Consider the following 15,586-nt stretch of genomic DNA (forward strand, 5'->3'; position numbering starts at 1 on the left):
TCTGATGGGGCTTGACAGGACGAGATGCTGAGAGGATGTTTCCTCTTGTTGGGGTATCTGGGCGACACGGTGGCACAGTGGTTAGCACTGCTGCCTCACAGCGTCAAGTGCCCGGGTTCAATTCCGGCCTCGGGTGACTGTTTGTGTGCAGTTTGCACGTTCTCCCCGTGTCTGCCTGGGTTTCCTCCGGGTGCTCCAGTTTCCTCCCACACTCCAAAGATGTGCGGGTTAGGTTGATTGGCCATGCTAAATTGACCCTAGTATCAAGGGAGTGGTGGGATAAATATGTGGGAATAGGGCCTGTGTGGGATTGTTATCGGTGCAGACTCGATGGGCCGAATGGCCTCCTTCTGCCCTGTCGGGATTCTATGATCTATGTTTCAGAATAAGGTGTCTCCCAATTCCCTGTCTGTGTGGAGTTTGCACGTTCTCCCCGTGTCTGTGTGGATTTCCTCCGAGTGCTCTGGTTTCCTCCCACTCTCCAAAGATCTGTGGGTTAGGTTGAGTAGGCATGTTAAATTGCCCCTTAGTGTCAAGGGGACCAGCATGGTAAATACATGGAGTTACAGGAATAAGGCCTGGGTGGGATTGTTGTCAGTGCTGGCTCAATGGGCCAAATGGCCTCCTTCTGTGCCGTAGGGATTGTATGATTCTTCGATGATTCAATTAAGTTTATTTATTAGTCACAAGTAAGGCTTACATTAACACTGCAATGAAGTTACTGTGAGATTCCCCTAGTTGCCACAGTCCAGCGTCTGTTCAGGTCAATGCACCTAACCAGCTTTCAGAATGTTGGAGGAAACCCACGCAGACACGGGGAGAACGTGCAAACTCCACACAAACAGCGACCCAAGCCGGGAATCGAACCCGGGTCCCTGGCGTTGTGAGGCAGCAGTGCTAACCACTGTGCCATCATGCCATGTCAGAGAATGGAGGAATTTCTTCTCTCAGGGATTTGAGAATGGTTGGAACTCTCTTCCCCAGCGAGCTGTGGAGGCTGGGTCACTGAACATATTCAAGACTGAATTAGACAGATTCTGGAACTCTTGGAGAATTAAGGATTCTGGGGAAGCAGGCAGAGAAATGGAGTTGAAACCAGTATCAGGCCAATCATGATCTTATTGAGTGGCCGAACTTTGCTGCAGTTTTTTCTGTTCTTATGTGTTGGAATGTGTGGATGGATGATCTTACCTCCCGCTCTGGTTACAAAGTGCCAAGGATGAGATGGGAAGAAAAGATGAAAATTAGTGTTTGAATTAAGACCAATGATCTGACCATTCCCCAACCTGTTTTCCAACAGCGATCGACTGCATCGTGGGTCCCTGGGGCTCATGGACTGAATGCAGTTCCCTGTGCGGCATAGGGAGCCGGGACAGAGGCCGGCTAGTTACCGTCCCACCCAGAAACGGAGGAACACCTTGTCCCGACTTGAAGCAGCGACGGGGTTGCTACGGACACGACCCTGAACGATGTCACTCAGTTAAAGGTATTGTGTCGCTCTCTCTAGATATTGGTGGACCTTTAACATTGCGAACACTGCTTTCAGGGTCAACTTCAGAGTTTCAGATAACAATTCATGAATACACTGTCAGAGGGCAGTGCACAGAAACCTCTGCACTATTGGAGGAGCAGTACAGGGCTGTACTAAGGGAGTGCTGCACTATCGAAGGAGGGTGGGAGCGCTAAGTGTTGAGCAAATGCTGCACTATTGGTGAGGGGAAGGAGTGGAAGAGGCGGGGGGAGGGGGTGCCGTGGGAGCACTGCAATGTTGGAGGAGCAGCACTGAGGGAGTGCTGAGCTATCAGAGGGGCAGCATTGAAGGAGCTCTGCACTATGGAAGGGGCAGTGCCGAGGGAGGAATGCACTGCCAGACGGTCACTAACCAGTGAGTGCTAGGGAGGGACAGTGTGGAGGGAGCGCTGCATTGTCGGAGAGGCTGAACTGTTGGAAGAGCAGTACTGAAGGAGTGCTGCACTGTCGGAGGATCAGTACTGAGGCAGCGCTGCACTGTCAGAGGGTCAGTACCGAGGGAGTGCTGCACTGTCAGAGGGTCAGTACCGAGGGAATGCTACACTGTCAGAGGGTCAGAATTGAGGGAGTGCTGCACTGTCAGAGGGTCAGTACCTAGGGAGTGCTGCACTGTCAGAGGGTCAGTACCAAGGGAGTGCTGCACTGTCAGAGGGTCAGTACTGAGGGAGTGCTGCACTGTCAGAGGATCAGTACTGAGGCAGCGCTGCACTGTCAGAGGGTCAGTACTGAGGGAGTGCTGCACTGTCAGAGGGTCAGTACCGAGGGAATGCTACACTGTCAGAGGGTCAGAATTGAGGGAGTGCTGCACTCTCAGAGGGTCAGTACCAAGGGAGTGCTGCACTGTCAGAGGGTCAGTACTGAGGGAGCACTGCATTGTCAGAGCGCCAGTACTGAGGGAGTGCCGCACTGTCAGAGGGTCAGTACTGAGGGAGTGCTGCACTGTTAGAGGATCAGTATTGGGGGAGCTCTGCACTGTCAGAGGATCAATACTGAGGGAGTGCTGCACTGTTGGAGGGTTTCCCAGCCAATATTAATTTAACAGTTAAATGCAGATTAATGAATGACAAACGTGGGATCCTGCTGTGCAGAAAATGATGGCCATGCTTCCCAAATTAGAGGTAATCAGCTGACCCTGATGAGGACTATGTACCTTAGGGGAAGATGTGATTTGTGTGGGAAGCACCCTGTTAACCCCATATATCCAGGCTCTGTGAGGAAGGGCTTGACTCTCTGGGCAGGTGGAGCCTGGGCTGCTGGTTGACAGAAAGTGAAATCACTTTGGACAAATTCAGCCTGAACCCCACCCCCCCTCCCCCAGTGATGTGGACCCAGGCCTCACAACATTCCCAGGGTAGGCACTGGAAAGGTGGACCCGTGAGTTCTTGCATTCATTCAGAACCTCCCAAACCCCAACACTCTTCTGGAGAGCTATACAAGGTGACGCATTTTGGAGGATAAAATTTAGGTGTGAATTATACTGTAAATGGCAAAACCCTTCGGAACATTAACATCGAGAGGGATCTGGGCATGCAGGTCCACCGTTCCCTAAAAATGGCAACACAGGTGGCTAAGGTGATTAAGAAGGCATATGGCATGTTTGCCTTCATTGGCCAGGGCATTGAGTACAAGAGTTGGGAAATCATGTTGCAGCGATATAGAATCTTGTTTAGCCCACATTTGGAGTACTGCGTGCAGTTCTGGTCACCACACTACCAGAAGGACGTGGAAGCTTTGGAGAGAGTGAAGAGAAGGTTCACCAGGATGTTGCCTGGTCGCGAGGGTGTTGGCTATGAGGAGAGGTTGAATAAACTAGGATTGTTTTCACTGGAAAGACAGAGGCTGAGGGGAGACCTGATAGAGGTCTACAAAATTATGAGAGGCTTAGACAAGGTGGATAGTCAGAGGCTGTGTCCCAGTTCCATATCCCATTCAGAACCTCCCAAACTCCAGCACTCTTATAGAGAGCTTTGGGACTGCTCTCAACTTTCCAAACATCATGAGCTGCCACACCAATGAGGAAGACCGTTGTGAAATTACAACCTCAGTCAGAGCGGCTGCGAGGTGTGGGAAGAGCAAAGTTTCTTCAGGAGAATTGGGAGAAAGAAGGTCCACTATTAGACGCAGATACTGTGCTCTACCTGCCCTAGGATTGTTATTACTATCACTGGTACCGGTTTTCAGGATGTGAGTGAAGCTGGAAGTGTCCAGCATTTATTCTGAATTCTGAAGAAGAGTCACATTGGACACTAAAGACTGGAAAATTTGAAGAGCAGTCAGAAGTCCATTGGCTTTGAGCGGAAATTCCCAGGCCCGCCGCTGTTTCTCCACAGACCTGCTGAGTTTTTCCTGCATTTCCGATTTTACTCCAGTAGTTATTGCCCCTCCCGAGTTGCCCTGCGGTGCTGGTGGGCGGGGCCTTCTCCCTCCTAGAACCATTGCCAATCCCATGGGAATGGTTCTCCCACAGTGGTGCTAGATCAGAGAATTCCAGGTGAGTGACTCATTCCCTAGCTTCGGTTTCCCTAACAAACTGACATCCTTTCCGTAAAGAACACTTAACAGATCCTGGAGTCAACTCAGGTGACTCATTCAAAGAGGCATTGAAGCAGCCTGAGCCTCATGCTGAGCCTCAGTTGAAGATGCAAGGAGGTTGGAACAAGAGGGGGCTATTCTGTTGGATCTTGGCTGACCCTTACCTTAACACCATCTACCCATATCTAGAAGGACAAGGGCGGCAGACACATGGGAACACCACCACCTGGAGGTTCCCCTCCAAGTCACTCACCATTCTGACTTGGAAATATATCGCCATTCCTTCACTGTCACTGGGTCAAACTCCTGAAACCCCCTCCCTAACAGCACTGTGGGTGCACATACACCACTGGTACTGCAGTGATTCAAGAAGGCAGCTCACCACCACCTTCTCTGGGGTAGTTAGAAATGGGCAATAAATGTTGGCCTAGCCAGTGATCATAGAAATCATAGAAACCCTACAGTGCAGAAGGAGGCCATTAGGCCCATCGAGTCTGCACCGACCACAATCTCACCCAGGCCCTACCCCCACATATTTTACCCGCTAATCCCTCTAACCTACGCATCCCAGAACTCTAAGGGGCAATTTTTAACCTGGCCAATCAACCTAACCCGCACATCTTAGGACTGTGGGAGGAAACCGGAGCACCCGGAGGAAACCCACGCAGACACGAGGAGAATGTCCAAACTCCACACAGACAGTGACCCGAGCCGGGAATCGAACCTGGGACCCTGGAGCTGTGAAGCAGCAGTGCTAACCACTGTGCTACCGTGCCCACATCCTGTAAATTAATATTTTAAAAATTGGTTCCATATCCCTTAATATCCTCAAAAATTCTCAGTTTTGATATTTGCAGTTGACTCCTCGAGTCCACAGCATTTTTAGGAGTTCCAAATTTCCTCTTATGTTTGTTTAAAGAAGTGTTTTCTGACCTCAGCCTAACTCTCATTTTAAATTGTGCCCCCTTGTCCTGGATTCTCCAACGAGAGGGAATAGTTTCTCTCTATCCAACCTATCAAATCCTTTAATCGTCTTATACACTTCAACTTCAATCTCCTACTCTTTTGGAAATGTGAACTCTGTCTACCAATACAATCTGTCCTCATAATCTAATCCTTCCAGCTATTCTGGGAGTGAATAGAAGGCGGGTCTTTATCCTACACACCTTCACGACAATGCCCACATGAAGAGCAGCACAGTAATCCAACCCCATCCAGCTGTGGATTTCGGCTCCATCTGACGTCACCCGAATGGATGACACGAAGATTGGTGGAGTTTCTGATCGTGCCGGGGATTGTCAGAGGATATAACAGGATATCAATAGATTGGAGACTTGGGCACGGAAAAGGCAGATGGAGTTTAATCTGGACAAATGTGAGGTGCTGCATTTTGGAGGATCAAATTTAGGTGTGAATTATACTGTAAATGGCCCTTAGAACCCTTAGGAACATTAACATGACAGAGGGATCTGGGCATGAGTGGCAAGCACAGTAAGAAGTCTCACAACACCAGGTTAAAGTCCAACAGGTTTATTTGGTAGCAAATACCATAAGCTTTCGGAGCAATGCTCCTTCGTCAGATGGAGTGGTCTCTGTTCTCAAGAACAGAGACCACTCCATCTGACGAAGGAGCAGCACGCTCCGAAAGCTTATGGTATTTGCTACCAAATAAACCTGTTGGACTTTAACCTGGTGTTGTGAGACTTCTTACTGTGCTTACCCCAGTCCAACGCCGGCATCTCCACATCATGAGTGGCAACACAGGTGGCCAAGGTGATTAAGAAGGCATAGAGCATGCTTGCCTTCATCGGCCAGGGTATTAAGTACAAGAGTTGGGAAGTCATGTTGCAGCGATATAAAACGTTGGCTAGGCCTCATTTGGAATATTGCGTGGAGGTTTGGAGAGAGTACAAAGAAGGTTCACCAGGATGTTGTCTGTTCTCGAAGGTGTTGGCTTTGAGAAGAGGTTGAATAAACTAGGATTGTTTTCAATCCTAGACAGAGGCTGAGGGGAGACCTGATAGCGGTCTACAAAATTATGAGAGGCATAGACTGGGTGGATAGTCAGGCTTTTTCGCAGGGTGGAAGTGCCATTACAAGAGGCATAGATTTAAGGAGAGAGGGGGGAAAGTTTAAGGGAGATGTGCTGGGGAACTTTTTCACTGCAAAGAGTGGTGGGTGCCTGGAATTCGCTGCCAGGTGAGGTGGTGGAAGCGGGCACATTAGCAACATTTAAGAGGCATCTGGATCGGTACATCAATAGGGAGGGAATAGAGGGATACGGGCGACGTAAGGGCAGGAGGTTTTTTTTAGTTTAATTAGGGCATCATGATCGGCACGGGCCTGGAGGGCCGAAGGGCCTGTTCCTCTGCTGTACTTTTCTTTGTTCTTTATTCATTGTTCTTACGGCAGCAGAGAGAGAGGGGGCAGAGATGGTGGGGTGAGGTGTGGGGGGCTGTGGGCGATGTGTCCCTTCCGACCGATCCACCAGCCTCCAATTTACTGATGCTGCTTTTGTTAACGCCAGCTGCCTAGGGAGCAGGCGGCTGGTATGAGACGTGAGATGATGCTGACCCAGTGATGGCTGGATAGAGGGGGAGAGGCAGCAACGAAATAATATTCATCCAGAAAGTCTCGGGTTCTGAAGTAACCCAGGAACAATATGAAAGTGAAAAGGGAAAGGGGTGTGACAAGGTAGATGCTGGGGAATTTCCCCCATCTGGGTCCCAGTCTCAGGATATACAAAGAACAAAGAACAGTACAGCACAGGAACAGGCCCTTCGGCCCACCAAGCCTGCGCCAACACACGGCGCCTTTCTAAACTAAAGACCATTTGTTTCTACGCAGTCCGTATCCCTCCATTCCCTGCCTATTCATGTATCGGTCAAGATGCCTCTTAAACGTTGCTTTTGTATCTACTTCTAGCACCTCTTCTGGCAGCGCACTCCAGACACTTATCACCCTCTGTGCAAAAAAAGTTGCCTCTCACATCTCCTTTAAACTTTCCCCCTTTTAACTTAATGCTCTGTCCCCTGGTAATTGACATTTCTACCCTGGAAAAAAGACTCTGACTATCCATTCTATCCAAGCCTCTCAGAATTTTGTAAACTTCCATCACGTCGCCTCTCAGTCCCCAACATTCAAGTGAGATTTTCCAATCTTTCCTCATAGCTGATACCCTCCAAATCAGGCAACATCCTGGTAAACCTTTTCTGTACTCTCTCCAAAGTCTCCACACCCATCTGGTAGTGTGGCAACCAGAACTGTATGCAATATTCCAAATGTGGCCTTAGTAAAGTTCTATACAGCTGCAACATGACTTGCCAATCTGGGAGTGCCGCACGGTTGGAGATGCCTTCTTTTGCACCCGATGTTAAACTGAGACTACGTTTGCTCTGTCAGGTGAGTTATAAAGATCCCAAGGCATTATTTTGAAGAGGCCCCCATGTTATAGAATCATAGAATCCCTACAGTGCAGAAGGAGGCCATTCAGCCCGTCGAGTCTGCACCGACTCTCCAACAGAGCATCTTACCCGGGCTCACCCTATCCCCTAACGCCACGCATTTACCCCGCTAATCCCCCTAACCTACACATCCTGGGACACTAAGGGACAATTTAGTATGGTCAATCCACCTAAGCTACACATCTTTGGACATTTTCTGGCCAATAATCATCCCCAGCCCAACCCAACACTTATCACTTAGCCACTGATCGCGTTGTTTTTTGTAGGAGCATGCTGTGGGAAAATTGGTTGTCAAGTTTCCTACATGCCAACAGTCACTGCACCTCCGGTGTGGTTCTGTAGCTGTAAAGCATTTGTGCTGCTGGGGTTTCTGAGGGATTTACCCCGCTGGTTATCTGAGTGGTGGAAGATTTCTGTGCTTTATCATTGAAGATGACTGTAACTGGCTAATAATGAAATGCAATAACCTCCTGGCACATTGTGAACTTCAATCTCATTGCAGAGGTGGCTAAGATTTTGCCTGACTCATACAAAAGGAACTTCAAAGACCCATGGAAAAGGCCTCATATGATGGCAAAGGAGCAGAAACCAAGGTAACGGAGCTTTGTTGAGACCATGACTGTTAATGTTTTGCCATTGGACAGTTTTCATACAGTTGAACAGACAACTAACTGCGGTCTTGTTTCACCGTTGGCAGCAGCTGTAGCTTCACATGTTCAATTGTCTTAAAGTTTAAAATTTATTTATTAGTGTCACAAGTAGGCTCACATTAACACTGCAATGAAGTTACTGTGAAAATCCCCTAGTCGTCACACTCCGGCGCCTGTTCAGGTACACTGAGGGAGAATTTAGCATGGCCAATGCACCTAACCAGCACGTCTTTCGGACTGTGGGAGGAAACTGGAGCACCCGGAGGAAACCCACGCAGACACGGGGAGAATGTGCAGAACCCGCGCAGACAGTCACCCAACCAGGAATCGAACCTGGGTCCTGGCGCTGTGAGGCGGCGGTGCTAACCACCGTGCAGAGCTGTAAACAACAAATATTTTCAATGGTTGAGGAGTTAAATGCAATCATGTGAGAATATTTACTTTCTCTTTGCTTTCTTTTAATACAAATGTTTGAATGATGCTGATGGCATCATCGGGGGCCTTGGAACGGAGAAGTTACCTTCTCCTGCGCTGTGGCAATAAACTAAGATTGTCAATTCAAAAGGCCTCGATGGTTATGCTGTGTCAATTGTGTTATTGTTAATTCAACTGGGCAGAGGGCAGTGCTCAGAGGGGCGTTATTACTCATCTGCACCAAAAATATGTCACTCCCTATCCAGACAGTCAGACTACTCATTTCAAGAATAACTCACCTCTGATGCTTCTCTGTATTAGTTTCTCTTGCTCTTTCTCATTCTTTATATTAGTTTAATACATGTGGCAAAAACTAATCAATTTGTTGGTACAGAACTTGAGCATTGCTGAAGAGACTATGCTGTCGAAGCTTTTTGTCTTTCACTCATCAGGGCAGATGCAAGAATACCAAATTTCAAAGGGTATTGAACCTTTTTCTCATACAGTGTAAATTGTTACTCCCTTTGAAATTTGGCATTCCTGCATTTGTCCTGCTGAGTGCAAGATGAAAAACTTTGACAGCATTTTTCAGCAATAAAAAATAAGTAAAAATGTTATGAAAATGCACACTTCCTGTCCAACTTGCTGTTATCATGACATTTGATCTTGCTTTAGTGTTAAAATTTACATTGAAACATTGAGTATAGCTATTTGGGGAGCTTTATTGGATAGTATCTGAAATAAGTCATAACGAGAGGATTTGAGTATAGGGATAGGGATGTTTTGCTGCAATTGTATAGGGCATTGGTGAGGCCACACCTGGAGTATTGTGTGCAGTTTTGGTGTCCTTATCTGAGGAAGGATGTCCTTGCTATAGAGGGAGTACAGCGAAGGTTTACCAGGCTGATTCCTGGGATGGCAGGTCTGTCATACGAGGAGAGACTAAGTCAGTTAGGATTATATTCATTGGAGTTTAGAAGAGTGAGAGGGGATCTCATAGAAACTTATAAAATTCTAACAGGATTAAACAGGGTAGGTTCAGAAAGAATGTTCCCGATGGTGGGGGAGTCCAGAACTAGGGGTCATAATTTGAGGATAAGAGGTAAATCGTTTAGGACTGAGGTGAGGAGAAATTTCTTCACCCAGAGGATGGTTACTGCGTGGAATTCACTACCACAGAATGTAATTGAGGCCAAAATGTTGTGTGATTTCAAGAAGAAATTAGATATAGCTCTTGGGGCTAAAGGGATCAAGGGATATGGGGGAAGCGGGGAATCAGAATATTGAATTCGATGATCAGCCATGATCAAAATGAAGGGCAGAGCAGGCTCGAAGGGCCGAATGGCCTCCTCCTGCTTCTAGTTTCTATGTTTCTATGATTGTGATATGTGATGAACCCAGGCCCAATCATGGCAGTGCTATGCAGCAGGAAAACCGCACGCTACCTCCATTTCCATGACTGTGGCATGAAGTCGAGTGCTGACCATCGATGCTGGGTGACCGCATGCCTCAGTTGGGGACCCACATCGATGTGGGGCTAACAACACTCAGCAATGTGACTTAAAACAGCCTCCATCTCATAAAAGCGAGTTTCATTCTTGCCACAACAGGCACAGAAACTGCTTGGACAACACCTGAAGACCTTCGGGGAGGTCCGAAAGATGATAAAGTTTTGTATGGAGTATTGGATTTGCTGATGGATAAAGTTGGTTTGGATTGGTTGTTTTGCGGAGTGCACCCTGATGGCTCCTGACTGAGGAATGGGACAAAGGGAAAGCTTTGGACACCCGGAGAATTGGAGGCTAATGATACACCCTGGATGCTTGGTGGACTACAGGATGAATGCATCGTGGCTGTTGGCAGGCGATGTGGTGGGTATGATTCCAGCACATTGACTAAGCTGGGCTTCAGGCACATGTCATCACTGGGGTACATCACCCACAAAGCTGCATAGGTGCCCTTGATGGCACTCTGCATCATGGGGAAGCCCGCTATCCTGGCATGTGCCCATTCCTTCTGTGTGCTGCTTGGAGGGGAGATAGTGAAGACCCCTCTCCAGGAGTATAAAACCTCTGCGATCACCCAGGCACCGCTACGTACGGCGCATTGCGGGATATTTGCAAAGTTCACCTGTTCCTTCCTGGATGACTCCACTGAGGAAAATATCCAAGGGCAGAGACCCCTGTGCCAGCAATGCCACCTTTGCCCAGCTCTGAGTCCACATGTCCAACTGCAGGAGGTGGCACTGTTCTGTGCCCACATCCTTGATGAAACGTCACCCGGGACAAGTGGGAAATGTAATTCCTGCCCAAAGTCGATGGATGGTTCGCTGCGTCTCCAAATTTTCCACCCCGCCCAGAAAATGACAACCATAGCTGCTGGACCCACTGCTCACAGTTTGAGTACAGGTAAGACAGGTGCCCTCTGACTATCTTCAGTGGACAAGGCCTCTACTGAGAACCCTTCATCCATTGACTCCGTCTACACTTCCCACTGCCTCGAGAAAAGCAGCCAGCATAATCAAGGACCCCACGTACCCCGGACATTCTCTCTTCCACCTTCTTCTGTCGGATAAAAGATACCAAAGTCTGAGGTCACGTACCAACCGACTCAAGAACAGCTTCTTCCCTGCTGCTGTCAGACTTTTGAATGGACCTACCTCGTATTAAGTTGATCTTTCTCTGTACCCTAGCTATGACTGTAACACTACATTCTGCACTCTCTCGTTTCCTTCTCTATGAACGGTATGCTTTGTCTGTATAACGTGCTAGAAACAATACTTTTCACTGTATACTAATACATGTGACAATAATAAATCAAATTTTAAAAAAACCTCTCCCTCTGTAAACTGCTTGTCTATTCAGCTGTCTCTGCTCCAGCTCCAGCCTCAGACATTGTTGCCCAAGGTGGGCCTGGGTGGGGGTAGGGCCTGGGTGGGATTGTGGTCGGTGCAGACTCGATGGGCCGAATGGCCTCCTTCTGCACTGTAGGGATTCTATGAATTCTATGATTCTATGATCTAGGTGACCCACAGCACTAACTCCTCCACGATTGTGTGAGACCAGCTACTCAGTGCCTGGCGGACTAATCAACTCTGTGGGCCATCATCACCAAAGCCTGGAATACATCCCCTGGGTCGCCGGAGAGCAGGAACCTTGACTGATTTCCCTCCCCAAACGACAAAAGTCTCCAGAGGGGCAATTTGTTCACACAGAGGGCGGTGAGTGTCTGGGACAAGCTGCCAGAGGTAGTAGTAGAGGCAGGTACAATTTTGTCTTTTAAAAAGCATTTAATCAGTTACATGGGTAAAGTGGGTATAGAGGGATATGGGCCAAATGCGGGCAATTGGGACTAGCTTCGGGGTTTTAAAAAAAAGGGCGGCATGGACAAGTTGGGCTGAAGGGCCTGTTTCCATGCTGTAAACCTCTATGACTCTATAACCCGGTGGTACCGAGGCCAGTGTTACTGCTCTCAGCTCCCAGCCGGGATTAGCCAGTGGAGGAAAGCAGTGTGGGGAGCAGCTGGCCTGTGGCTGGAGTGTGCCAACAAATTGCAAATTCCTTTAATAACACGACGGGGATGTCAGAGCAGATTGTCTGAGTACAGGCTCCTGGTGGGAATCTCTGTCTGCCGAGAGTTGGGTACAGAGATATCAGCGAGCCTTGTGGGATATTTTCCTGTCCATTGAAGGATAGGATATCCTGTGAGACCAGTTGATTCCGGCGCCTCGGGTTTCCCAGCAGGTAAACGATCCAGGCCGGGGAGCTCAGGGTTGTATAAGATTGACTCTATATTGCTTTCTGTGGCCTGGCTGTCTGCGCGCAAAGTAAAACTCTTGGCTGAGCCTCTGAGCCGGCTCGTTGTAAACGGACCCGTCAAAGTCATCAAAGCCCGTAATGGGAGCTGGCCCTGTCAGTAAATCCGCATTAAAAGCTGACCGCCTCTTACTGGGCTCCTGAGACTTGAGGAGGTGGGGGAAAAGATCCTGAAACAGATGAAAGCTTAACCTACCCTGAGATCTGCTGAGCGACGGAAATGTGCAACACGTCTCACAACATATGCCAAAGAGTTTATCCGATTAGGTTACATCCGTCCTGCCGAAGCACTAAACCACCCCCCCCCCCCCCCCGCCCCCCCACCCCAGCTCTGACAGCCAAGCCTCTCTCAAATAAAAAAAATAACAACTTTCGATCAATTCTGTGCAGACGCCTGTCCCCAGCCGGTCCTACCCAAAGGATGACGTCTTTGACAACCATGGGTCCCTTCGAATATCCAAATTAATCTACAGGTGAAAGAAACCCTGCTAGAGATCTGAAATTTTAAAGGAAAGGAATGGAAAACATCGGGGAAACATTCCCCGGGTCCGGCAGTATGGGTCGAGATTTGATTTGATTTATTATTGTCACATGTATTCGTATACAGTGAAAAGTATTGTTTCTTGCGCGCTGTACAGACAAAGCACACCATTGACGGAGAAGGAAAGGAGAGAGTGCAGAATGTAGTGTTACAGTCATAGCTAGGGTGTAGAGAAAGATCAACTTAATGCGAGGTAAGTCCATTCAAAACTCTGAATGCAGCAGGAAAGAAGCTGTTCTTGAGTCGGTTGGTACGTGACCTCAGACCTTTGTATCTTTTTCCCAATGGAAGAAGGTGGAAGAGAGAATGTCCGGGGTGCATGGGGTCCTTGATTATGCTGACTGCTTTCCCAAGGCAGTGGGAAGTATGGACAAAGTCAACGGATTGGAGGTTGGTTTGCATACTGGACTGGGCTTCGTTCATGACCCCTTGTAGTTTCTTGCGGTCTTGGTCAGAGCAGGAGCCATACCAAGCTGTCATACAACCGGGAAGGATGCTTACTATGGTGCATCCTTAAAAGTTGGTGAGAGTCACAGCTGACATGCCAAATTTTCTTAGTCTTCTGAAAAAGTAGAGGCGTTGGTGGGCTTTCTTAACTATAGTTTCGGAATGGGGAGGACCAGGACAGGATGTTGCTGATCTGGACACCTAAAAACTTGAAGCTTTTGACCATTTCCACTTCATCCCTGTTGATGTAGACAGGGGCATGTCCTTCACGACTCTATCTCCTTCGAGAAGCAGTGAAGGGTTAATGTTTCAGCACTGAGACATTATTGGATGTTGGGAACAGCCCCTTGAGCTTGTTCCTGAGACCATTCACTCAGATCCTTGCTGACCTGTTATCTAATCTCCCGCCTGGCTTTCGGAATCTTTAATATCCTTTCCCAGCAGACGTTTATGGATAGAAATTACTGCGACTGCTGGAAATCTGAGATAAAATCAGGAAATGTGGAAACACCCAGCAGGGCGGACAGCTTCTGTGGAGAGGAAAACAAGGAGGCATTTTCCGTGCGACCTGCCATTCCGTGGTGACCTGCCATTCACCGGCAGCCGGTTCTCCTCGTCCTGTCAATGTGGTTTCTTGTTCTATGGACACCCCTCCTCCTGGAAATCCGTGGCGGGGGTTCGCCAGCGGTGGGACTGGAAAGGGATATACACAGACTGCAAATGATGGGGTGGGGGTCCATTAGTGTGATACATTAGAGGTGGTTCACACGGATACTAAACAGGTCGGGCTGCAGTGCTTCGTGAAGGTTACTGATATCCATTGTCCTCTTTGGAAATGGGAATTATGTCCAGGCTCCTGTCCCAGTCCAGGGAAGTCAAAGAGTCCAGACATTGCTGCTGTGAAATGGAAAGGAGTCACTGATGACAGGCAGTCCAGGGGCTATGTGGACCTCACAGTTGGAAGAGTTAATGCCCAGAATTTTCCTCATGGAAGCGCGGGAAAGTCGGTAGCCCAGACAAAACGTCCATTGACTTCCGGTGGGAATGGCCAATCGCAGTACCAGGCAGGGCTGGAAAATCCCGGCCAATGATTCAGGTTGGTGATGGTACATCAAGACTGGAAGATGTTACAGATTTAATGGGTGGAATTCTCCCAACCCCCCCCCGCGGCAGAGAAACCGGCGGGAGCCAAAAAGTCAGAAAGTTGCCGGCGTGATAATAAGAGCATAAGAACTAGGAGCAGGAGTAGGACATCTGGCCCCTCGAGCCTGCTCCGCCATTCAATAAGATCATGGCTGATCTTTTCGTGGACTCAGCTCCACTTACCCACCCGCTCATCATAACCCTTAATTCCTTTACTGTTCAAAAATGTATCTATCCTTGCCTAAAAAACATTCAATGAGGTAGCCTCAACTGCTTCACTGGGCAGAGAATTCCACAGATTCACAACCCTTTGTGTGAAGAAGTTCCTCCTCAACTCAGTCCTAAATCTGCTTCTCTTTATTTTGAAGCTATGCCCCCTAATTCTAGTTTCACCCACCAGTGGACACAACTTCCCTGCTTCTATCTTATCTATTCCCTTCATAATCTTATATGTTTCTATAAGATCTCCCCTCATTCTTCTGAATTGCAATGAGTATAGCCCCAGTCTACTCAGTCTCTCCTCATAAGCCAACCCTCTCAACTCCGGGATCAACCTAGTGAATCTCCTCTGCACCCCCTCCATTGCCAGTATACCCCTTCTCAAGTAAGGAGACCAAAACTGTACACAGTACTCCAGGTGTGGCCTCACCAGCACCTCATACAGCTGCAACATAACCTCACTGTTTTTAAACTCCATCCCTCAAGCAATGAAGGACAAAATTCCATTTGCCTCCTTAATTACCTGCTGCACCTGCAAACCAACTCCTTGAGATTCCTGCACAAGGCCACCCAGGTCCCTCTGCACAGCAGCATGCTGCAATTTTTTACCATTTAAATAATAGTGCAGTAATAGTAATGGTGAGTCGCTCTTGCCGCTGGCTGGTGGCAAGAACGTCATTTAATTCATTGGCATCTCATCAATGTTAATTAAAGCACCTGCCACCAGCATCCCATCGGACTTTCCAATCTTGCATCACACCAGTGAGAAATCAGTCCAAAGACGTACAGGTCAGGTGGATGGGCCATGTTAAATTTCCCATTAGTGTCTCA

The 15,586-nt window shown here is 48.3% G+C and overlaps 1 protein-coding gene across 1 annotated transcript in view; it reads left to right on the top strand.

Moving 5' to 3' along the window:
- Positions 1–15,586, top strand: part of LOC144502869 (somatomedin-B and thrombospondin type-1 domain-containing protein) — a 178,644-nt gene that overhangs the window by 134,239 nt on the left and 28,819 nt on the right. The window contains exons 2-3 of the mRNA XM_078227253.1: positions 1,301–1,486; positions 8,029–8,119. Coding sequence (XP_078083379.1) covers positions 1,301–1,486; positions 8,029–8,119 — 277 coding nt within the window. The remainder of the gene's footprint in view (positions 1–1,300; positions 1,487–8,028; positions 8,120–15,586) is intronic.

Source organism: Mustelus asterias, chromosome 13 (genome assembly GCF_964213995.1).
Source record: "Mustelus asterias chromosome 13, sMusAst1.hap1.1, whole genome shotgun sequence".
NCBI classification, from domain to species: Eukaryota; Metazoa; Chordata; class Chondrichthyes; order Carcharhiniformes; family Triakidae; genus Mustelus; species Mustelus asterias.